The sequence below is a fragment of the Mesoplodon mirus genome, assembly GCF_964341445.2.
Source record: "Mesoplodon mirus genome assembly, chromosome: X".
NCBI classification, from domain to species: Eukaryota; Metazoa; Chordata; class Mammalia; order Artiodactyla; family Ziphiidae; genus Mesoplodon; species Mesoplodon mirus.
The window spans coordinates 19,976,785-19,992,575 of record NC_138981.1 but is presented as its reverse complement, the minus strand read 5'-3'; the positions used below and the strand labels follow the sequence as shown (position 1 = coordinate 19,992,575).

General features: G+C 38.7%; 1 protein-coding gene across 5 annotated transcripts in view; it reads right to left on the bottom strand.

Annotated features, from left to right (window-relative positions):
• CNKSR2 (connector enhancer of kinase suppressor of Ras 2) overlaps nucleotides 1–15,791 on the bottom strand; it is a 255,004-nt gene that overhangs the window by 36,690 nt on the left and 202,523 nt on the right. For 4 of the 5 annotated variants that reach the window (XM_082610756.1, XM_082610758.1, XM_082610759.1 and 1 more), the window contains 3 exons: nucleotides 12,431–12,498; nucleotides 5,851–5,951; nucleotides 2,978–3,524 (listed from right to left, as the gene is read on the bottom strand). In XM_082610756.1, coding sequence (XP_082466882.1) covers nucleotides 2,978–3,524; nucleotides 5,851–5,951; nucleotides 12,431–12,498 — 716 coding nt within the window. Of the gene's footprint in view, nucleotides 1–2,973; nucleotides 3,525–5,850; nucleotides 5,952–12,430; nucleotides 12,499–15,791 lie in introns of all 5 variants that reach the window. The other variant, XM_082610757.1, reaches the window with a different exon arrangement.

The following is a 15,791-nucleotide window of genomic DNA, read 5'->3' as shown; positions in this document are numbered from 1 at the left end:
ATTCTTCACCCTTAAAGCTGAAGATAAGCTATATTTTCATATTTTCTCCCATGGCTCCTTCTGCTCACGTGCCTGGTACTTCCTATTTTTAATTTCTTGGCAAACTGAGAAAAATGTTTGGAGCTAGGGACGTGAAACTTATTTGCTCTGCAGGTCTGTACTTGATTAGTGCAAATTCACTTTAGTAGGTCACAGCGCTTGCTGGCCTCGAGCAGGACAGTTAGTAACACACCACTGCTGGTCTTTGATTCTAACAAGCACGGCAGCCTGCTGACCGGAGCGGTAGCACAGTGAGAGCTCCGGGCGGAGGGCACGCTGTAAGTGTGAGGCTGAGGGGATGGCCACAGCTTCTTTCCCATGTATAATTTCGACTCTCCTGACAGAACACCAAACAGCTTGACTTGAATAAGCAGCCTGGAATACTTACACCTAATGGCCGACTCAGGGCAGTCATGAACAAGACACTCCTTAACTAGACCTTGAAGATTCTTTTGAAAACACTGATTTTAGAGCTGATATTTCCCAAAGGAGGTGCTCATCAAATTGCACACTCCTAAATATTAGAAACAGTAATGCAGAAAAACCATCATTGGGAAGGCGAACATGTACTCCATTAAGTTAAGAAGCATCTTGCAGGCAACCATGAAACGTACTGCCCTGTTGAGGATGGTTTAAAGGACACTGAGACATCAAGTGGCAAGATTATAGAAAAATACCCAGAAAGAAATGGGGCCCTGCAAGATAGTGCACGGCTACCTTTAGTGAAACAGATCCAACTGAAATAATGCAAACTACCCCACGATATCGAACCGCAAGGACAGAATGGGCAATAATACCAAGTTTACCGACACACTTCTAGGGTGGTTCTGCCTTATCGCAATCATTCCACAAAGAGAGAGCCTGCTGAAAAAGATGGAAAGTATTGAATAACTGCCCACTTGACTCATTCGGGAACCTAAAGGAAAAACCCACCAACTTGGGAGTACATCTGTATGGCTAAAAATATATCCAATCAACAAAACAGCAAAAAACAGACACTAGAAGAAAAAATAATCGAACACCATCTAACTAGGGATGCTCTGTGGGCTAGTGGAGCCTGAAGGAAGGGCGAGCCCAGGGCTAGGTTTGCCTTTCAGGTCCTAGGACACGTATTCTCCATTCTAGTCCTCCCTACACAATGCCCAGGAGGAACTGCTAAGTATCTAGCCAGTTGAAAAAGACAGCCTCAAAGACTTGTACCCGTGGCAATGATGGAATGTGTCATGAACAGGATTCTCTATTTCAGAGGGTTGTGCCTAATTTCAACATAATTTATTTTAAAATGGCAGAGATGAAGTATTTTCCCCAATGCGTTTGTAGAATGCTGAATAAACCTCACATACTTAGTTGTAGCAGTTGTGCAGCACATGGACAACAGTTGAAAGGAGGTTTCTAACTCATCCTTAGTTAAGTTTTAGAAAACAACTTATACTAATCATCTTAATATTAAACATATATTATCATGCTTGCCAGAACTCCTACAGAGGCCTGACATGGTTCCTAGATTTTTCCTCCACAAGACTCTTCTATAATTTCTAAGAGATGTGAATGTTGTGAGGGCGTGGCAGGTAATCACCTTTCCTGAACCAACAGGATACCTTTTATAACGCTCCTCATGGAGATTATGGCTAAAATATACTTTACATGGAAACTGCTTTAACATATGAATTTTATTATAAGCAACTCATATTTTGGTAGTAGAAAAGGTCCACTGTATTTTCTTGTCGATTATCTCCAAAGTAACCCTCATTTTAAATGAGCCAAGCTTCAAATTGACATGAGGCTCCTGACCTGCTGGTAACCTGTGAGCTTTGAGTTGTTTTTCCAGTTGTGATGAAGAACTTACACTAATATATCCTGTAATCAAAGTCTCCATACTGTGTGAAATGGGCCAAAGGACACAGTCTGTTTGTATCCTTTAAAAAGAGAAGTCTAATGCCCTAGTGGGACCAAAGCAGTAACTGTGGTTTCATCAGCACCGGCTTGGGTCATCTGCACTAATTGGCCCATACTTCATTTTGAATAAAGAGATTTCATACTATTTCTTCTATACTATTTTGGGGGGTATTTTATATTCAAGTTTTATAGCCAGAACTAGATTTTCTTTCTAAGTAAAATAAGTGAGTTATAGCCTTTCTCTTAAACTAGCCCGGGTTTCTGGACTGGTATATCACATTAGTTATAAACAGAAGCTTGGTATGGCATGTTGGATAAATAACTTGATAACTAGTAAACATATTCTTAATGCCAATCAGAGGGTTACTTAATGACTTGTCTCTCTCTCAAGAGCTGATTCACATAAATTGAGCCTTGCAATCAACATATATACCAAGAAAGTAAATGGATGCTTTTGGCAAATTGGTTTCTAGAAACAGATTCTGCTATTTGAAGTTGACAGAAATGCTATGTAAAATTTCTTCTTCGAAAAATTCTTTTGGATTTTTCCTTTCAATCTTCTCATGGTGAAAAGGGACGTTATATACGTATGTATGTGTGAGTGTGTGTATGTGTATTCACTTACTTATTCAACCAAGGTTCTGCTAACACCCTGCTTGAAGCATTTATAGCTTCTTAACCCAAACTCAGGGGGCAACAACTGTGGACCAAAGGGATGATGCATGCAAGTGAAAAGAAAGTGGATAAGAGGAGGCAGAAAAACAAATGAATGCCATCAACCTTAAAAGGCAGATGGGCAAAAAAAAAAAATTATTTGCTCTAACTGTGGGTGTCCTGGGATGTAGGCTTCATTACTCATCTTTTTTCCCCCCAAGTTACTCAAGTTCTGAAAGTGGGACACCAAGGGATACCTGACTTCCTATGCAGCAAAACCATTATTTTAAGAAAAAAGGGAAACAAAATTCTATTTTCTTAAAATAAGAAGTTTGAAAAGGTTAGGAATGTGTGTACACAGGCTGAGGATCTCCATCAGCATACTTACTTTTGTCTCCTATGTTTTCCCCTGCTGCCTCCCCTTCCTCCTCCTCCTCCTCCTCCTCTTCCTCCACCTCTGTGGGCTGCACGTCATCCTGCGGGTCACAGGCACTAACCGGCGCGTTCAGACAGCAGTGGTTGAACCCGCTATCTCGAGGCAGAGTAAAACTTCGAGGCTTGCCCCCGTTTCCATTTAACACTTGCATCCTCTCGTTCTCAGCTAAGGGGTACGGCCCATAGTGATCCTGTAGGTGGCACTTCTGAGTTGGAAGGGTGGACTGACGCCTGTGCTCTGGGGAGATGGCCGCGGAGTCAGAGAAGACGGAATCCTCCAGGGGCAGAGTCTGAAGATAGTGTAACCCTGAGCTCGTCAGGGGCGTCTCGATTAAATCCTGCCAGGAGCGGCGCTGACTGGCTGTCTTGCGAATGGGGGACACCACACTGCTCCCAGTCAGTTCCTGGCGAAACTCCTCATGGGAGGATTGCGACTGAGAGGTCTCTGTCGAGGAGAGCCGGCTGTGTTTTGCTTCCACATAAGGACTGGCACAACTCATCTGTGGAAAGGAGCCTCTGATCAGTCTCCACAGAAATAACAGACCATGCCTATCACCAAGGAACACATTTGATTTCCACCGTCTCAAAGTTAGGCCCCAGCTGACATTTTAAGAGACCGAAACGTGGATGTATTGAAATACAGCCACGCTGGGCTCTCGTGAAAAATGTGACAATACTAGTGCAAGCTTTTACAACAAAGTATAAGGCAACGTGAGCGCCTATGTAAGAAATATTTAGCAACTAACAAAAAAAATCCTAAGTTTTGAAGTCTCTATGCATTCAAAATCCTGAATTGTTGCCAAATGCATATTTCCAGATTTTATGGAGTCTGGGGATGAGAGCAAGGAAACAGGAGTTTGGATATGAAAACAAGGTGCCTCTAATTGGACACAAGCCTTCCTCTTCTTCATAGGTGAATGTCTGCTCCTAGAGTGTCAAGGATAAGCTTTCTTATAGTCTTGTCAGTTCTGTGGCACTTTCTAGAGAGTTAAAAATGTAGGAAGGGTGAGATTACACCCTGATGGGAATTAGCATTTGCCTTGAGCATAGCCACTTCAGAGCACATAAACACAAAAGAAAAATGGAATATTCTTATCCTTGGAATTTAAAGTTTGGGAATATGTGTTACAGCACAAAGCACAACCAAGGAAAAGGACGGGCATCAAGTGAATGGTATAAAAGACTTGCAGGCACCCCTACCGGGACAAGCCTTACTCTAGCTCTGGGGGCTAGCAGACCAGCCCAGGCCCCTTCCTGGCAGGAGGAGCCAGATTTGTTAGATGTGATCATTACGATTGAGGCTGAGGTTGTGGCCAGGAAAAGCCCGACTAAGGTGAAAGTACACCTTCCCCTCTGGGTAAAGGAGAAGTTAAGTGGCATCTTCTGTGGGCAGCCAGTTTATCTTCCCACATGTTAATCACAATGTGAGTAGTTTCCTTCTTGAAATTCACAAGTTGCTATGATTAAAGAGCAGTTTGGTCAAGCTGCAGTTTCCCTTTCTCCCACGTTTACAAATATTTTAAAGGAACTGTTTAGACCCTGATGTTTCAGGGAAAGAGGGAAAATATGATATAAACTATATCTTGTTACTGACTTCATTATTTCATTTGTCTGTTGCACTTGGTACACTGCAGCATCTATTAAGGAAATGTGTATACGGAGAGGAACAATTCTGCATTTCTGTCTACTTTTCTCCTTTTTCCCTTAAGTAAGAGATACTGTCATCAAACATTTCAATTAAAAATGTGACCTCCCTTTTAGTCCTTAGCCAAAAGTATTCATTCATTCATTTCAGAAATATTTATTGAGCACTTAATAAATAAGTACCAGTGCTGTGCTAGGCCATAGGGATGTACAACGAATAGAACGGGGTCCCTGTTCTCAAAAAGTTCACAGTCCAGTCCAGTGAGCTGTTTGCAGTCCCAAATATTCTGATTTAATATCTCTGGATGAGGCCTGAGCATCTGCATTTCTAAAACATTCCAGAGGTGATTCTCATGCACAGCCAAGGTTGAGAAGTGGTCTAGAATTATACGAACATTTGCACAGCACCTTTCTTGTTAAAAATCCCCTGGAGTAATATGGAGGTAGAATTAGGTGGCTGCTATTGTCACTTAAATCCAGCTTCCATTTCCTATTTGGAAGACTCAGTCTCAAGACAGGCAGAATTGACTCTTATGGTACCGTGACCATGCAATGTATTGCCTAAAATGGGACAGCATTGAGACTCTTTTAGTAATTCTGATGGGAAATGGGCATAAAACAAACCAGGACAATTGTAAAGATCAAGGTACAGTCTGTACACAGAATAATTTACGCAGGTTTAAGAAGTCTTAAGAAGAAGAGCATCACATAAACACATATACATTAAACTAGACCCTGTGGCTGCCTGAAAAGCTACATGCCAAAACATGTTCAATACAGATATAATATAAATTTTTACAATTGCTTCTAAAGGACATAGGAATTAACTTTGTTAGTGTAGAATACATAAGGTCAACTTATATATCTTTTTCTAAGAAAACTTGTTTTTGTTGTTGATATTTTCATGAAGGCTACTCTGACACAAATGGTATGTTTTCTTAATAAAACTGGTAAGATATTTACTAGTGTGGAATCTGTGGTGACTGCTTCTCCTGATTAAATATTCTTTGTATACTTAAAATTTTTTTCCCTTATTGCTTTTAGACTCCCTGTTTTCTTTCCCCCTAAAAACCCCAAGGTCTGACATGTAATTCACTACATAATGTTTTTTAACATACAAAGGGGATGTCTCAGGTCAAAGAATCTGATGCTATATTGAGTATATTCCTACTGGCAACTTACGGAGGGAGGCCGTGGGTATGTATCGTAGGGGGGTGGAGGGCTGTCCTGTTTGGGTGTTGATGGAGTATCTGCTTCTTCCTTGTCACTCTCACTCCAGTAATCTGAAAATTCACACACATGGATACATCAACATTCCATTAAAAGTTTCTAGCCATATTTTCAGGAACACACACTACCAGCTAACAAAAGGAAGTTTAAATTCCATTCCGACACCCTGCTCCCCAGCACTCGCTACTCCAGGCCCACCAACTTTTATTTTCAGTTGGGTTTTGAGGAGGAAGGAAGAGTACAATCACCTAATTCCAACCTCCTTTTAAAGCAAGCAATTACACATAGCCACAATTTTCAGTAGGGCAATATGCTTCCAGCGGGGTGCTGGAGCTGACTTGTCACAGCTTGAGAAGGCTGATTATTAAATTTTCAGGAATTTTGCCAACGGTTGATATTGCATTGGGAGTTCAGAATCAGCCATGGTGGGAGTATTTATACCATGGAAATTGGCAAACACTACAAATTGAATTTTGCTCTGTTGTTGTCATCATCAAAAAAAAAAAAAAAAAAGAAGGAGTTAAGACAAAGACACTGCATAAGTCAAATAAGGTTTAGGGTATTTCAGATTCCAGACCAAATTACTTAAAGCTTCAATTAATGAATGATGTCACATGATGCCTCTTAAAGGTGTATCATTTTATCCTAAAGATGAACACTCAAAGAAGAAATACATAGGTTGCTGTAGATCTCTACAGGTATAAACAGCTTCAAAAATAATGTTCTCAATCCTCTTCTGTGGCTTCAGTTCACTGGTTATCTAACAGTCACTGTTTCCAGAGTCATGCTGACATGAATCTCTATAACACCATACTCCCACCTCTACTTGGAAACATACGGCAAACCCTGATTCTTGCCAAACACAAAAGGGCAAATCTGCTGATGTGGGCTGTAAGTTCCAAACTTCTAGAACTACTTAAAAGGGTAGAAAATGTAAGCCGCTAGACAAAGTGACTTGGCAGACCTCAGGCAAGAGGGAAGGGGAAGAACTCCGAGAGATACATTAGTCAAGTAAGTAAAATACAGCACAAAGGCCAATCATCAGAATCTGTTCTACCAATATCTCAACCACCCTGTAACTGCTGGGTTAATTCTTTATGTGATTTACAAGGAAAAACCTAGAAGTATTATCCATATGAATTTCAAATGATAAAAGAAGAGAAAAGGTATTAAAACAAAAGTTTCCTTATTCTTATGAAAATCTAAATCACAAAAGAACCTTAACTAATATTAAGATGTAGGTGAAAAACTGTGGCACATATTTTTTACAGGTACCCTTATCCACCCAGGAATTCCCATACTGTAATGTTTTTATATATTTTCCTTGTGGTGCTGATTAATAAGTACAGCTAATATTTACTGAGTACTTACTATAATATACCAAATAGAAAGTAGTAGAACTGCGGTTTGAACTAAGAAATTGCCTTGCTCTAAGCCTCGAAGGGCCAAGTCACTGGGACTCTTTGTACGACTTAGCAGGAGAATTTAATGTGACATATATTCATGATCCTTCAAGCCCCCCTCCTCCTGCTGCTCAAAATTCTTTAGCAATGGAGATTATTATATTCAGGCCTCAGAATACAAGGTCTCTGAAAATCCAATTCCTACTTTAATTATTCCCTTTGAGTAAAGGATAAGCAAACACTAGTTAACCTAAATTTGAGATCTGGTTTTTACATTGGGTCACACCAGTGTTGGGCAGCATACTAAGTCTCCCCTCAAATGTGAATTGAGGTAGTTGCCCAGAAACGGACCCAGTAAACACTGGTGGGAAAAGCATGAACTATATACTCGCGCAGATGTAGGTTCAGTGCTTGGCTGTACCAATTACCATTTCTGTGTTCTTGTGATGGTTACATAATGTCTTGGAGTCTGTTTTGTCATCTGTAAAAGGGGGCTAATAATAACCACCTTTCAGAGTTGTGTGAGTGGGCTACTAAGGTAACGTATATTCAAGCGCCTTGCATCTTGAAAGCACTCAATAAATATTAAGATCCCTAATACTGGGTGGATTTGTAGGTAACATGCCAGGACAGTCTGACCCAGATCACACAGGAGATAAATGCCTAGTGTTCATCTTCTTAGACATTAGTTTTTTCTTGTAGCAAGTTCCAGCAATGAAAAGTGAATTCTGGAGCTCTGGGGCCTCAGTTGGGTAGTTTTGTGGGAGCTTGAAATACTACTGGGAAATTATTGCTGGAGGTGGAGGTACTAAGCACCCCCTCACCCTGCTCCCAAGCAGTAGGTTTGTGAAGATCACTCTGCTTACCCTTCCCACTATTTCCAGAAACTATGGCACCTGTGCTGAGTTCCCCCTTCACCTTTGCACCGAGACCTTGGGTCTCAAGGAGTTAGCTCCTCAAGGGGTCCTATCAGCACACTGAGAGGGAGATGATCACCATTTTATCAAGCTCTCTATAGCTATTATTACAAGTGACAGATTTACGAGATTCTCTCTCTCCTCCCCCGCCCCCCGCAACCCCCGCTAAATTAGGAAGAATTCTAATCCTTTATTTGATGTAATTCTTGGTTTATTAAAGAAAAGACACCATCAAACCAAAGTTTTCTTGGGTTGCCTAAGAAAAGGCTGAAACACCACTTTGCAAATTAACTTCATTTCACACACTAACCTGTGTGTCTTTGAGAGAGCAATGCCAGGGAAGAGGCTACACAGAAAATTTAGGCATTTTGGTTTTGTGTGGAAAATTACAGGCACACTGCTTCCCAGAGGCTGAAACCAGTCTGATTTTCATTCTAAGAGCAAATTAATTTATTTTTCTTAGCTCTCTATTTAGCACAAAATAAATGGATAGTTTTAATGTCTCTTGCAGTGATATTCAATTTTACAAGTAACTAATCATGAATAAACAGTGCCATCAACAGAAGAGGAAAATTTCCATTTTACTTCTCATGTTGATACAAAAGGATAATTTGAAAGAAATTGACTTTTTCATCTAGAACTATCAAAGAAATACAATGTATTTCATTCACTTTTATGTAATTAAAGCTTTACAAAGACCTTGTGTGTGATTGAAAATAATGTGTCATGAATGTCTGATTTGAAGCTGGAAAAATATAGAAAAATGATTAGCAGATAATTAGCTAAATTATGATCTTGGCAGAATTTAGTGTAACCCTGTTTACTCTAAGTAAAACAGTGCATAATGGAAAAAGAACCCCATATCCTTTATACTTCTGTAGTTAAAGACAGCAATTCACTAAACTTTTATTTAAGTCAATGAAAGAGTCACTTCCAAGCTGTACTGAGTATTTAAATAGAAACAGTGTTTGGCAGTTATTCCTTTGCATCTTTCTGAAATATTCCCAATTCTCAAAGAGCTATATTTTGTATCAAGTTTAAACTTCCCTACTGAGAATGGTACTTAGGTGTCAAACAATTCTATAGAAGTGTGGAATAGACACGTGCATCCAGTAGTTGTCTATATAGAATACGTAAGACCTAATCCTGCGTAAGGTAGGAAGTCTAATATGTTTCTGACCTATGTTAGAGTACCTGATGAATGTATACTCTAGGTGGAAATCTAAATTATTTCAGAGATTCTGGTTATAGAGACCTGAACTGTAACTATTAGCTTCTACCTATGATTGTCTATCACATTCCAGTAGGCACTAAAATAAATACACACATGACAGACTATGGCAGCATGAATCCATGGAATGAATATTTTTTGGAATGTGCATGTGCAATATGACTTACCAGTTCTTTCATCCATAATGAAATTTGGTTATATAATGCCAAGTACAAAGGAAATCCACTAAAATCAAGGCCATGCTCAGCTTCAAAGCAATGCCAAGTGATAAAATACAGAAGCCTGAAAATCCAAAGTTCCTTATTCATGCAAACCGACTTTTTTCAAGATTCATTCTATTGGCACATTGCCCACACTTCTAATTCTTGCATCTTAAAAAACTGAGAAATAAATCTATATGCACTTTTAAAGAACAGTTCTCATGCTTTATAAAGTAATTTGAAAAGGCTGGTGTGTGTGTGTGTGTGTGTGTGTGTGCATGCATGTGTGTTTGTGTATTTAGCTCTCTTACTATAATTGTAGGCCTATAAATTAAGTAGAAGTATGAAAGTGGGGAATAAACTTTTAACAATGAAGAAATGTGACAATAAGTGGCCTGACACTTCATAGTCCTGGCTGGGATTTGCCTGTGCACAGTGATTTGATAGAGACGGTTTCCATGTTATTTGTGGAAGTACTCATGCTGCTTCCACTCCCAGGAATGTTTTATTTTATTACTTCTCATCCTGCGAGAACCAATTCAGATAATGAGTCCACATAATGTTTTTTTCCCATTTCCCTCCTAAGAAGGAATCTCTCTAGCCTCATTCCCATGGAATTTGGTTTGTACTTTCCCATGTTTCACTTTCCATATTGTACTAAGCGTATCTTTTCTACTAGAATTCAATGTAATTTCAGGCAGGATGGGTGCTTATTTCACCTTAATACAATTAGAGTGTTAGCTGAAGGCCTTATTCAGAAACGCTTTAATATTTAATAAAATACCTTCTCTGCCTCTTCACCGCTAACTTTGTATCAGGCTCACTGATTATTTTCTCCAAGTATTTCCTCATTAATCCTGCCTCCTTCTCAGGTTTTTAAAAAAATTTTGCAGCCACTTAGCAATTTTTTAAATCAGTTGCATGTGGTGCAAAAATTAGTACTCGTTTACTTTATGTTGCTCTTTAATTTTTCTTAGGCAGTTTCAAGTGTGAATTTTTTAGAGTCTCAATAAGATGCTGAATTCCCATTGGCAGTAACCATATTTTGCTATTTCTTGGAAATCTTCCTGCCCTATCTCCTCACCCTTCACTGCTCTAGTCACCCCCATTCTCTCATCGCATGGCTCTAAGCCAGGGGTTGATAAACTGTGGCCTGCAGGCCAAATGAGGCTCTTTGCCTGTTTTTATACAGCCTGTGGATCAAGAATGGTTTTTACATTTTAAGTGGATTAAAAAAATCAAAAGAAGAATATTTTTCAAAATGTGAAAAATGTTATGAAATTCAATCTCAGTGTCCATAAATAAAGCTTTATTGAAGTACAGCTACTTCCCTTCATGTGTCTATAGCAGAGTTGAATAGTTTCAACCGAAACCTTAAGGCCTGCAAAGTCTAAAATATTTACTATTTGGATCTTTACAGAAAGTTTGCTGACCCCTGACCTAAATATTTGCTGAAAGATTGGTTTTGGGATCTGGTTATCTTCTTTACATCTCTCTAACCGTTAGTTCTGAGATGTTTTAAAAAGTTTTCTCCGTGAGGAAACAGTAGGTTTTCAGAATCTTCATGTCGACCAACAGGCTAAGTCCACTGGAGACACAACTAGAAATATGTGTATCAATGTGTGGAATCCTTTTAAATTCAGGATGTCTCAAAAGTTTTCAAAGAACTATTTATGCTTCCAAGGGATGTATAGCAAACATTCTCTGGGAAATGTGAAGCTACTTTTATTTTTTAATTAATTAATTAATTAATTTATGGCTGTGTTGGGTCTCCGTTGCTGCGCACAGGCTTTCTCTAGTTGCGGCGAGCGAGGGCTACTCTTTGTTGCAGTGCACGGGCTTCTCACTGTGGTGGCTTCTCTTGTTGTGGAGCACTGGGCTGTAGGCGCGCAGGCTTCAGTAGCTGTGGCTCGAAGGCTCTAGGGCGCAGGCTCAGTAGTTGTGGCGCACGGGCTTAGTTGCTCCGCGGCATGTGGGATCTTCCTGGACCAGGGCTCGAACCCGTGTCTCCTGCATTGGCAGGCGGATTCTTAACCTCTGTGCCACCAGGGAAGCCCTGAAGCTACTTTTAGAACGGTGACTACAACTTTTGTTAAGGTTTCAATTTTGCATCAGGATACTGTATTCCATACATGTGAGGTCAATACTAAGGCAAGTTCCATAAGATCACAGAGCTAACATAGTAACAGAACTGAAGAACACAAGCAAATGAGATAATCTATGCAAGAAGGGATCATTCATCTGAGCTCTTTGCATAAAAGAGCACTTAAATGTCTGTGAAACCACTAAGTAGAAAAAACAACTCACCACCAAGGACCTTGACTTGGGTCAATATAAAGGACCAATTCTAGGCTTTTTTTTTTTAACATCTTTATTGGAGTATAATTGCTTTACAGTGGTGTGTTAGTTTCTGCTTTATAACAAAGTGAATCAGCTATACATATACATATATCCCCCCATCTCTTCTCTCTTGCATCTCCCTCCCTCCCACCCTAGGCTTTTTAATTTTTTTTCCTCCATAGGAAGTAGACTGAAGAAGATGGCAACAAACAGGAATGAACTCCACATTAGCTGCTCCAAAAATTTGAGTTTATTTCCTGTTTAATTTACTAAACCTTACCCATAAGATGCTATGGTTTGGATTCAAAGCGCACAGAAGAGAAATAACCACAGACTGACATACGCATTTTCTCTCAAGTGATAGCAGTGAATCACTGTATAGGAAAACAGCAAGAAAAAAGAAGTGTAACACAATAGTAAAAAAAAAAAGTATTCCTTTACCTTGTTCTTGCTTAATCCTCTCTCTTTCTGCATATCCTGCAGTCAGCATATTAATTCTGTTAAGCCACCTGAAAAAACAAATATTAAAATCAGTAACATTGCAACTGAATTTTTTATACTTTATACTTAACTATTTTCTTGGGAATAGTTATTTTAAAATGTATAAGAATATATGGAATAATCCCAGATAAAGGGTGTGTTTTTTTGCTACTCTTAACACATGGAGTCTTCAATGAGCTCTAATTTGCTGTAGTACAAATTGCTCCCACACTAAAGATGCTATTTCACTAGAAAAGTCTTGGGCAAACCTGTTAACATCTGCAACGTAAAGGTTTTTTTTTTCCCCCTTTTTTTGCTGTACATGGGCCTCTCATTGTTGTGGCCTCTCCCGTTGCGGAGCACAGGCTCCAGACACGCAGGCTCAGCGGCCATAGCTCACGGGGCCAGCCGCTCCGCGGCATGTGGGATTCTCCCAGACCGGGGCATGAACCCATGTCCCCTGCATCGGCAGGCGGACTCCCAACCACTGCGCCACCAGGGAAGCCCATCATAAAGGGTTTTGAGATGACCAAAGCCCTATTAATTCTGTTGCTCTAAATGTAAAAGCACTCCAAATATTTTTGCTGTTCTGTTTCTTCAGAACAAATGCTCCTTTAGAGATATTTAAACAATATCAGATATAATTTGTCCTAAGAAGGGAAAAAATTATAGACCTTGCCTGTCAAAATATGTTTTACTATGAAATATTAGTTTTGATGAATCTCCTTTAAGTTTAATGATCCAAAGGGAAACACATCTCAGTAGTAGTATACTTTGGAAATTTGTCTCTAAATACAAGGGTATTAGGTTTTTCCAAAGACAGAACGAGCATATACAATTTTAACTTCTGTTTAGATCTTGAAAATTTATTTCCATGAATAATAGTAATTTAAAAATAAATCTTAGTTCTTTCCTCTTTCAGGAGAGTTGCTATTGCCAATGTAGGGAACTGCCTGAAGCAAAGCACTATTTCAATCTCTGTCTTTTGTCCCACCAGGTCTCTCCCTGTGTTCATTATTCTGGATAACTGTTTACACTGCATCAGATTATCAAATCACAAAATCTTTAAACTAACCTGACAGTTTCTCACTGGTCAATCCTGAGCTATGATCCATATATCTTCCCAAATAAGAAAGTAAGGAAGAATCAACCTTCCAAACTAGCTTGAGTAAGTTTGGAATCACTAGTATAGTTAACATCATTAAATTGTGGAATAATCTGATCGAAACATGTTTTTAGGAAAAAACTGTGTTTGAGAAGTTTTTCTCCTAGGAGATTATCTCCCCTGTCAAGTGGAAGATGACTTTCTTTGAAGTGACTCATATATTTCATCATTTATGCCAAGTGGTGTTAACTGTGCATCAGATACTTAGAATATCTTGAAAAGGGAGGGAGGAAAGTTGTTTCTCTAATGGACAAAATCACATCCATGGAAATTTAAGTTTTAATTTTAAGAATAAGTCACTTAAAGCACGACTTTATTTTGACAAAGCCTACAATGTAATGATCACCTCAACTATGGGAAGTAAAGAAGGGACTGGAGCAGAAATGGGAAAAAAATGGATCAAATGAATTCAGTAGCATGATACATACGATCCAGAAAATTATAAACTGTAAGTCAAGAAGTTAACTTCATGACAAATAACCTTTTAAAAATGACTCTCATCATTAGTAAAAGGTCAAAATTAAAATCTAGTCTATAGGTCATTTGTAGTAAGAAAGGGGTTGAATTTGTACTACAAGGTGAATCTTAGCACTCTTAGGAAAGACTGGCTTGGTGCTTTTTGGGTGGAAATGATGTTGATACCACTAGAGGAATATTTGTTATTGAATTTTAATTCAGTACTTCATATTTACTACTTTTTAATATATCACTGAAATTACATTTTATCAGAAGTCTAAAGAGCAGTGAGGTCTTCATGGGATGAATAAGGAAACTAAAAAGAGGCTTCTTAATTTTTCAGCTCAACAACATTTATTAAATGTCTGTTGTATGCTGAACAATGAGCTACGTTTTGTGGGTCCAAAAATGAATAAGACATAATTTCTGCCTTCGATGAGCTCCAGGATTCCTAAATTCCACAAGACAATTAAAAAATTAAACTACTTTTAGGAAGAAAAAATTCTGTCCACAATAAAAACTCTTTACAAAGTGTATGCATAAACTTGTATGTATAGACACAAAAGGCTGAATGCTACACAACTGTTGTTGCTATCTTGGATAAAGTTGTCCTTAGGCCTCAGTTAGAAGATGCTTATCCAAACACTTGCTGCAGATATGGTTTGGTTTTTATATGCTATTATGAACAGCAGATATATATGCATTAGTTGAGTTAAGAAATATTAATGTGTGCCAGGTACTGTTCTAGGCACTGAGGATAGAGAGAGAAAGATAAATGAAACGAAGTATCTGTTTTCATGACGCCTGTATCTTCAGTGAGGGAGACAGACAATATTTAAGGATAAGAGGATTGGGCCTATGGTGAATGTTCCAATGAAGCTGTCAACAGCTGACACAGAATAACGTACTGAGAGGGAAACAAGAGTAAGAACTAGGGAAGAAATGTAAGATAATCACACTAAACAGAAACTGGTGAGTCCTGACAATTATAAGGACATATGGCTGACATGAAAAGGAATATATAGGCCAAGTGAATTCAGTAAATAAGTCTCAGAATACTTGAGAAACATGATGTTTTGTTTTCTTCCCACAGATTTCACACAGGCTGGCAAAAAAGTTTTTTTTAATGTTTCAATGCTCATTTCTGAGGATGGAACAGATGGATTGGTGGTAGGGTGCTCAAAAGTGTTTTTGCAGATTACCTCACAATCAAACTTAAAGCTACTCAAAAAATAGATGGTGAGATTTTAATATTCTAAGTTATATATATTTGGGTATATGTATGCGTGTGTGTATGTATGTGTATACACACATGCGGATTTTACAGAAGAAAATTAAATCTAAGGATTGCTTTTTCATTCCAGTTACTAGGTCCTGTCAAAACTAGCACTACATTTAAAAAATACATATGATAATACTTCAGAAATTATGAAATAACCAGGTAAGGCATTTATTTATAATTATTATAATATAATTATAATTATTTATACCTATATCATCTCTTGAAGGCTTAGGTACATGCCTTCAAAGGACCACATACAGAATGAACCAACACCTAGATCATCTTGCTGTTATGTAACAATCAGCTTATTAAATAAAGTTGTTGGAGGCTGTCTCTCCCCATCACCAATCCTCTGTGAATATTGCCAGCACTGACTCTCCTCCATCCTATTGACAAGTAATTTTTAATAAACTTGCCTA